Genomic DNA, 8344 nt, shown 5'->3' with positions numbered 1-8344 from the left:
TCCTTGTGGATTCAAGGATTTCCTCTTTCGGATTTAAGAATTTTATCAAAAAGACGGTGTTCTTCTACTACTAGGTTGAAGACGGTGTCCTTCGCCTATTCCGAACGCTTTCGCCTACGCCAACAAAGATCATGAAGAATGGATGGAAATTCAAATTTGGGCTTGAAAACCAAAAAAGTTTAAAGGTGTGCATGTGACTCATAGGAATACAAAGGAAGCATAAAGACAAAATGGGTACATATATATTATAATTTTAAATTATAATAATAAGACTCTCCTTTTTTCTCAAAAGGAAAAGCCAACAGCATACGCACACATTAAAATGCACGAATAAATCACTGGAGTGAAAATAAAATAGCCCCAAATGGTAATACAATGTAGCTTTATTTATTTCTCACAGTACATTGGTCAAGGCATGCAGACTGAAATCGACCAATACTATAGGATGGTAATACAGTTTAGCTCTCTTTATTTTACCAATACTACATGATGTTCAGAAGCAGACGAGAAAAGAAGATCGAAACAGACAACGGGAATTGAAGCCAACCTTAGACAAACTAACAGGTAAAGATACGACTTGATATTAGATTAGCTAGCCAAACTAACATTTGCTAAACAGCACAACCAATGTGTTTAGCAAAATCGGCAATTTCTCATATCAAGTCATTCTCATAGTTAACCATAGAGCTCTGGGTTGGATAATCGTGGCGAAGGAATGGCCACCAGTGGCACTGCTTGCTTAGTAACAATCCCAAACTTCTCTGCAAATTCGTAGTTCGTCCCCTCCGGCCACCTCCACTCGAATGAATGCACGAGAGATGCTACTACATAAGGGAGCATCCTCTCCGCCAAGGGGAGCCCTACACAAATCCTTCTACCGGCCCCAAACGGAACAAACCGATAATCGGTGCCCCTAATTTCACATTTGTTGTATTCTTCAGTTAAGAACCTCTCTGGTTTGAACTCCAAGGGGTTGTCCCATGTCTTGGGGTCTCGTTGTATGACCCACGCATTTATCAAGACTTGGCACCCCTTTGGAACAGTATATTCACCAACCACACATGTTTCGCTTGGGCTTCGAGACATCAAGAGAGGGAGTGCAGGGTGCAAGCGGTGGGTTTCCTTCAATACTGCATCCAAATAACGGAGTTTAGGCAAATGGGGCTCTTCTACTATGTTATTCATCCCAACCACTTGTTCTATTTCCTCCTGGACTTTTTTCATTATCTGAGGATGTCTCAACAACTCGCCCATGGCCCACGCCACCATTGTCGATGTCGTGTCAGTCCCCGCCACCATCATGTCCTGTTAACAAAGTTTAATGTTGCTATAAATTCAGTAAATTAATTTAAATACCATTGTTTAGTACATAGATCTAGTACTAGTTGAAAAATTCTTGCGAATTTAATAGTACTTTGAAGGCTACTTAATAATTTAAATAATCTTGAGAATTTTCCAAAATAAGGCAGATTCAATGAATAAGCAGACAATTTCTTGAAATTTAAAATAATTGGAGGAGACATCGTAGTGAAAACTAACCTCACACCCTAATCTAGAACACATGCAATAAATTTTACTTCCATGCTTTTGGGTGAGTCCTATTTAGTAGATGTGTGTGTTATAAGTAGAAAAACACATACTTTTTTTTCAAAAATTTGTCAAATATTTTAAGGCTGCTGATATTGGCACTACAATGTTTTATTAATTGCACAAACTCAGCTTGTTTTTTTTTTAATTGGCCTTTGAGAGCTTTTTGGAACAGTAATGACTTTTGACAGCTGTTTAAATAATAAAAATTTGGAAAACGCTTTGAAAACGGGGTTCCGTTTGTAAAATAAAAAGGGGATTGAAGTGATCGTTGATGTGACCCTTCTAAATATATATTTATTGCTTTTATGGGGATTTGAGCTCCCTCCATTTGTCTTTTAGTGGACGTGGCTCAAATGGTTGAAGCCCATTTTTTTCCCAAAACGGAATCCCGTTTCCTAGCAGCGCTCTAAAAAATTTGTCATATGCGATGGCAAGCATTATATAAAAGGGTATATTCCTACTCCAAGTAGTCAATTCGGTGTGCATGATTTATGGCTTTCGAATGGAACAGTGAGTTTAGATGGGAATGATGTAAGCAATAATATTAAAATGAAATAATATATCAGAAAAAGGAAAAAAAATAAACTAGTGTAAGAAAGAGTAGTTGCGGTCCTGAGTGGGGCCAGTCTAGGTATGGGACTGGGTGGGACCCAGCCTGGCGTGGGACATGTTTAAAGGGCCTTGCCTAAAGCGTTCCATCAGCTCTGGAGCTTTTGGCGTATTGGTAAGGTACCTAACAGACACCTACTAATTGGGCCATCTTGGTAACTGACAAATGACTTGGCAATTCAACGAAGAAGATGGGTTTTTAGGGTTTTATAGTTGAACAATCGAGTCAAAGAAGTGAGAGGTAGAGAAGTCCTCCAATTTGAACAAAAAGAGAGAAAAATAGGCTAAATGCCTACGATGTTTAGGGGCCGTTTGGTACTCGGATTTTACAATCCGGGATTTCTTCAAAATTGTAGCTAAGAGACAAGAGAAGAAGCGAACCAGTCATTTTTTACTTCTCGTCCTTCTTTCCGTCAGCAAGAGAGTAGTAGATTCTCCCATATTTCCAGGTTTTAGAAATCTCAGGATGCAGGAGAGATTTTTAAAACCTGAATTTCTCACTTAAAATCCAAGAAACACTGTCAGGACAACATACAGCACCTTGATCATGACCCTGTTTTACACTATTTTGAAACTAAAAACCTGATTCTAAAATCCGTGTATCCAAACGGCCCCTTAGTGTGTATGCATTTGGATTGTTGGAATCAGGCGGTGGAATAGGATCCTACAATTTTTTCCATTCCAACGTTTGGCTCAAAAAATTAACTGAATGAGGGTGAATATACATTGGGGCAGATTGGAAGGAAGAAATAATGATTGAAACTTTTTGTAACCCCAAGAGGTGGTATTCTAATTCTGCCCAGGTGGAAATGAAAAGTTTATTAGAATTACTTAATTAATTTTTTATTTTATTTTAAGGTCGATGTGCATGGGATACTTCAATGGGCAGACAAGTTTTGCCTATGTCCCCCTCCCTCCCCCCACATTTAGAAATATGGTTTTTAAATCTACACGGTTCGGGGGTAGAGTTCCTTTTATAGGATTATTATGACTGCTCAATTATTATTAGGGCATGTACTTTGTTTGCCTAAACTTGGTTACAACCTAAAATAACTATTACTTACGTATTAGTATTTTCTCCCAAGGAAATGAAATAATATGGTAAAGAAGAAAGAAAGAAAGATTACCAGCAATAAGGCCTTGAGATCTGTTACGGTGAAAGGCGTTTTCCGGTCACCTGCCTCCCTCAACTGCAAAAGCAAGTGCAAGAAATCCTTGCTCTCTTCTTTCTGGTTTTCCTCCTCCCCTTGTACACTATCCATCTCTCTCCGTTGACCGATGATAGAATCGAAGACATTATCCATCCAAACCGCCAGCTTTTTCATCTTTCGAACGGTCCCTTGGAGGTCCAACGGGGCCAAAATCGGAAAAAGATCCGAAATATTGAGTTTGGCAGAGAGAGCCATGGCCTCCTGAGTCCATTGCCGGAACTCAGCTGCTATCGTACGCCTCCCCTCCCCATCGAGAGTCCCACCCCACACAGTGCTCGTCAACACGTTGAGCACCGTGAGAAAGGTCAGCTCAGAGAGGTCAATTGATGAATTGATCATGGAAGAAACGTCCCTCACCATCTGCCGAACCTCCCTTCGGCGGAGGTGGTAAACAGAGTCCAGGCTCTTGTTGCTCAACAAGTCCCGGCTACAAACCCTTCGCAGTAAGTGCAAATGGGGTCCATTGGGTGCCCACCCAATGTCCTGCCCATCGTAGTTCATAGCCAGGGCAGCCGCGGGCACGTCACGGTTGGCGAAAGTGGGGTCTTGCTCTCTCATCACCTCTTTGGCCAAGGTTGGGGAGCTCACTACAATACAGGTCTTGGTTCCTAGTCTTAGCTTTAAGATTGGGCCATAAGTCTCAGCCAGTTTTCCGAAGTCACGGTGGAGGTCAGTACTGAGAAAGGGGAGGTATCCAATCAAGGGTAACCCTCGTGGGCCCGGGGGTAATGGGAACTTTCCCTTGCTTGAATTCTTGGCCATCCATACGTACCATGCAATGGAGAAGAATAAGGCAAGGGAAAGAACGAGTATTGTTTCAGTTTTCTGATTGAAGGCCTCAGATAACAATAAAGAGGGAATGGAACTAAGCTTGGTAGCTAGATGGAATGAAGCCATGTATTTATTCCAAAGGGAGGGAGGGAGGAAGGGTAGTGAGAAGTGTGGTGTTGAGTGTGAGAAGTAGATGTTTATATAGAGCGGGATCGAACACTTGTGGGACTCTACACGTGAGAGGAAACTCGTGAAGAGCGTTTTTTCTTCTTTAGCCAAGTTGAGGTTCTTAGCTTAAAAATCGTGTACCACGGACACTGGCCGGCCTTTTATTTTGTCTGCATATTTGTTGCTCTCTATAAAAGATAAGGAACGCGCGTTCACAGCGTAAAACAGGCCCATTTGAATCCATGTCATCAAGGTAGATTTATTATTTGTCTGGTTTTTTTTACTTGGGACAGCACCCCCTAGTGTAAAGGAGTGGGGCTGTACCAAGTATGAAGAAGGGGCCAATATAAAACACTTGATGACACGAATCCTCCATGGCATTGGATTTGCCTGCAATTATTTGGTTAGTTTAACATCTCTCTCTCTCTCTCTCTTTCTTTTATATATATATATATATATACACATATATGTATGCGTGCACGCACACACTGGTGAACCACATGTGCAATGCACGAGGTTGAAGTTAACTGCGAGAAACTGAAAGTTGAAATATAAAAAAAATCAAAACATATGGGTGGAGCAGCACTATGAGGTATAAATATAGGCAGGGCCATGTAAAAGATATATAAAGATCAAATTCCTTCCACCATGACCATACGAAAGACAAAGAATAGGAAGAAAAATGATACCATGTTCACCATCATTAATGCGCACGGGCTCATCTCCACAAATCATGTGATCAAGGAATAAAATTTATCTTCGTACTTCCTAAAATCAACACAAATCATGTGACGGATAGATGTGATTTTAAATAATATAGAACTATATCAAAACATATGGGTGGAGCAATCATGTGAGGTCTAAATGTAGCTAGGGTCCTGTATGGCTCTGTTCACTTGCGTTCTAGGGAAATCAAATCCCAGGAAAACATCTATTTTTTCCGAGAAAGCTAAAATAGTAGTGTTCACTTGTTTTCCCGAGAAACTAACATGATTAGGTGGAAAAAATGTCAAAAATGACATGGAAAATCCCACAAATGACGTAGAAAAGAGTCTTTTCTCACAAGTGTGAGAAACCCTTTCCCACCATTTTGATGAGATTTGCTTTCCCAGAAAAACAAGTGAAAAAGATGGGGAAGCAGTTTCTCGGGAAACCTTCCTGCACAGTTCCTGCGCCCGTGAACAGGCACGGGAAACCTTTTCCTGCACAGTTTCTCGAGATTTCTTTTCCTTTTGCCAAGTCAGTTTCTTGGGAAACATTTTCTTTTCCTTTCCCGAGAAAACAAGATAATGCATAACATACTGTACTACATAAATAAGAAAGAAAAATATTATAATTTATGAAGGAACGAAAGGGATACTGCTTGAACCCATAATCATTAATGCCAGTTGACCAAAGAATATGATCATCACAAATCATGTGATTAATAGGAATAAAATTTTATCTTAGAACTTCCACCACAAATCATGTGATTGAAAAATGCAATGCCCAAACAAAACAAAGTTAAAGAGGAATGCAGTAAGAACTAAAAGAACAAAATATTACTCCATAAGAGGGTTCAATACAATGGAATCAATTCAATTCAAACTTATCACACAAAAAAAGAAAGGCTATAGAATCATATATCCTACTTGAAACAGTAAATATAGATATAACATGTCACGACTCGACCTCATTGTGTAAATATAGACATAACATGTCACGACTCGACCCCATTGTGTAAATATTGTCTGGTTATGAGCCTCCTACCCTCCCTTGTTTTGTTTTCCAGTAGCACTACCGTGCCTGACCTACCCGCAGGGCCCCACCCCCTAGAGATGTAACGCAGGAGCGACGCAGAGGATTGCTCTGATACCAAATAATGCAGAGGTGGATAGCGAAAATAAAGAAAAGGGTTTTAAAAAAAAAAGTGTTTACAGGTGAGCTTCAAGGATGTCAATTGTCTAAATTTTAGGGGCTATTTGCTATCAACATTAAGGTGGTTCAATAGGTTTATGGGTTGGCTGAGAGTAAGTTTTCTAAGGCTGAAACTATAGGGCTTAAAGAGGGCTGGAGTTAGTGTAGAAAAGTGAGCTCGTAATGGATGAACGGGCTGAGAATAGGAGGAACTAACCTGAAATAGGGACTCGGTACAGCAGCAGATGGCTGTTTTTTTTTATGGGGCAAACGAGCAGCATGTGGCTCGGTTGTGAGAGGCAACAAATATAGCAAAGGCAACCAAAATTCAATCAATAAAACTTCTAAAATTCGTTAGTATTTATAAATTTTATAGACCTTTCCTATTCTAACTCAAACTAATATCCTAATCCAACTAAAACTGGGAAATAAAAGAAATTCCTAAAATTTCTCCTCACCTTGGACGTTCAAGAATGAAAAGCCAAATTTAAAATCCTAAACATTCTCTCAAATCAATTCTATAAAAATTACAGAATTCCTCCAACTCTACTTTTCCTAAAAATTCTCAAAAGAAATCCTAATAAAAGTAAAACTCTTTAATTTCTTAAAGTGTAGTAATCAATGTGGATAGTTGATTTGGACACCGTCTACTATCTTTCGATCTCACCTCCGATCTTCTTAATCTTGCGAGTTGCACCTGCATCAGACCCCATTTCTTGAAAAGTACGAGTTCAGATCAAGGTAGGTAATACCGTAGGGAGTAAAAGTTCGCACGTCGGATGTGGTTCTCGCTCTGACTTCAAATTGGAGGCCTTTCCAACGGATTAGATATTTCCACTTCGAAATTACTTCGGCATGCATTGACGAGCGGTGGGATTTGATTTGATCGGAAAGCAAGCCCTCGATGTAGTCTTCAAATTTTGACGATGAAGGAAGAAAGTAGCTTTCACTTCGATTGATATCAATGGGTCAGAAAAGCAAACACATGAGAATCCAGCGCCCTTGGAGCAGAAGCTCTGAAATAAACACCTCCAGAGAAAGACCGTATTGACTGCTTTCTTTGTAATGGATTTCTCGTCAAATTACAATGCACTTTTGGGACGCCATTGGACTTGTGCCAATTTCTATGTACGTTAATCACAAGTTACTTTTTTGGAATGGAAATCAGGTGGAGGTAGTCATTGCCGAAGGAAAGCCATTCTTAGTGAATGCAATTCTGGCCGAAGCCAAATTCTATTATGCAAATATCGATCCTTTAAGACTGGACACCGGTTTTCATGGAAAGCCTTTTGAGGCTTTACTTTTTTGACAAAACCAAGGAAGCCGGTTCCACCACCACTCTGGTGGAAGAGCAAACTCGGCCTATACAGCTGGAAAAGGAATTAGATGTTGCTTAAAGAGCGACAGGAGTGGGCACGCAGGGACGACCATTGAGTGATGAAGGTCATGTTCATGTATTCCGGCTCCTTGCTTAGATTATACCTTGAAACTTTATCCATAAAATATAGTAAGGCATTACCCACTATATTGTCGACTAAGATGTCGAAATTTGGTAGAGGGAAATCATCCTTTGGACTATCTTTGTTTAGATCTTTAAAATCTATGCAAATTCTATTAGGAATTTTCTAAATCCATAAAGTAATATTTCTGAAAAGTTACAATCTTTAGTGAACAGTCATAATTCTATACCTAAGCATTACAATCTTTGGTGAATAGTCATGATTTTATACCAACAATCACAGTTGTTCTGAAATTAATTTTCTTCATTCAAATTAATCAACAAATTCTGACCCTTCTGTTCTTCATAGGAATAAGCACGATGTTGGCCAGCCAACTAGGGTATTCTGTTACTTGAAGGAACCAGGCCTCCAATTGCTTAGCCACTTCATCTTTAATTTTGAGGGTCTATTTAAGTTTCAATTTTCTGAGCTTCTACTTTTTCAAGTTTCGCATAAGGAGGAAAGAGGGGGGAGCATGTGTTAAACAATCTCTTCGCTTAACACTGGCATGTCCTCATAGGAGCATGAGAAGACCTCACCAGACTCCTTTAACCGGTTTCTTAGTTCTTTACACTCCTCGGAGGAGAGACTTTTCCCAGT

At 39.8% G+C, this 8344-nt stretch overlaps 1 protein-coding gene across 1 annotated transcript; it reads right to left on the bottom strand.

Annotated features, from left to right (window-relative positions):
* Positions 1 to 365: 365 nt before the first annotated feature.
* Positions 366 to 4329, bottom strand: LOC143883399 (7-ethoxycoumarin O-deethylase-like). The gene is made up of 2 exons (XM_077386753.1): positions 3327 to 4329; positions 366 to 1305 (listed from the first exon to the last, which is right to left on the bottom strand). The coding sequence occupies exons 1-2, from the start codon at positions 4305 to 4307 to the stop codon at positions 676 to 678; spliced, it is 1611 nt and encodes a 536-aa protein (XP_077242868.1). The 5' UTR covers positions 4308 to 4329; the 3' UTR covers positions 366 to 675.
* Positions 4330 to 8344: the final 4015 nt, after the last annotated feature.

The sequence above is a fragment of the Tasmannia lanceolata genome, unplaced genomic scaffold (genome assembly GCF_043159265.1).
Source record: "Tasmannia lanceolata isolate RefF3 unplaced genomic scaffold, GAP_Taslan_0.1 ptg000008l, whole genome shotgun sequence".
Classification (NCBI taxonomy): Eukaryota; Viridiplantae; Streptophyta; class Magnoliopsida; order Canellales; family Winteraceae; genus Tasmannia; species Tasmannia lanceolata.
Note: the sequence above shows the minus strand (reverse complement) of the source record. Positions and strands in the feature narration are given on the sequence as shown.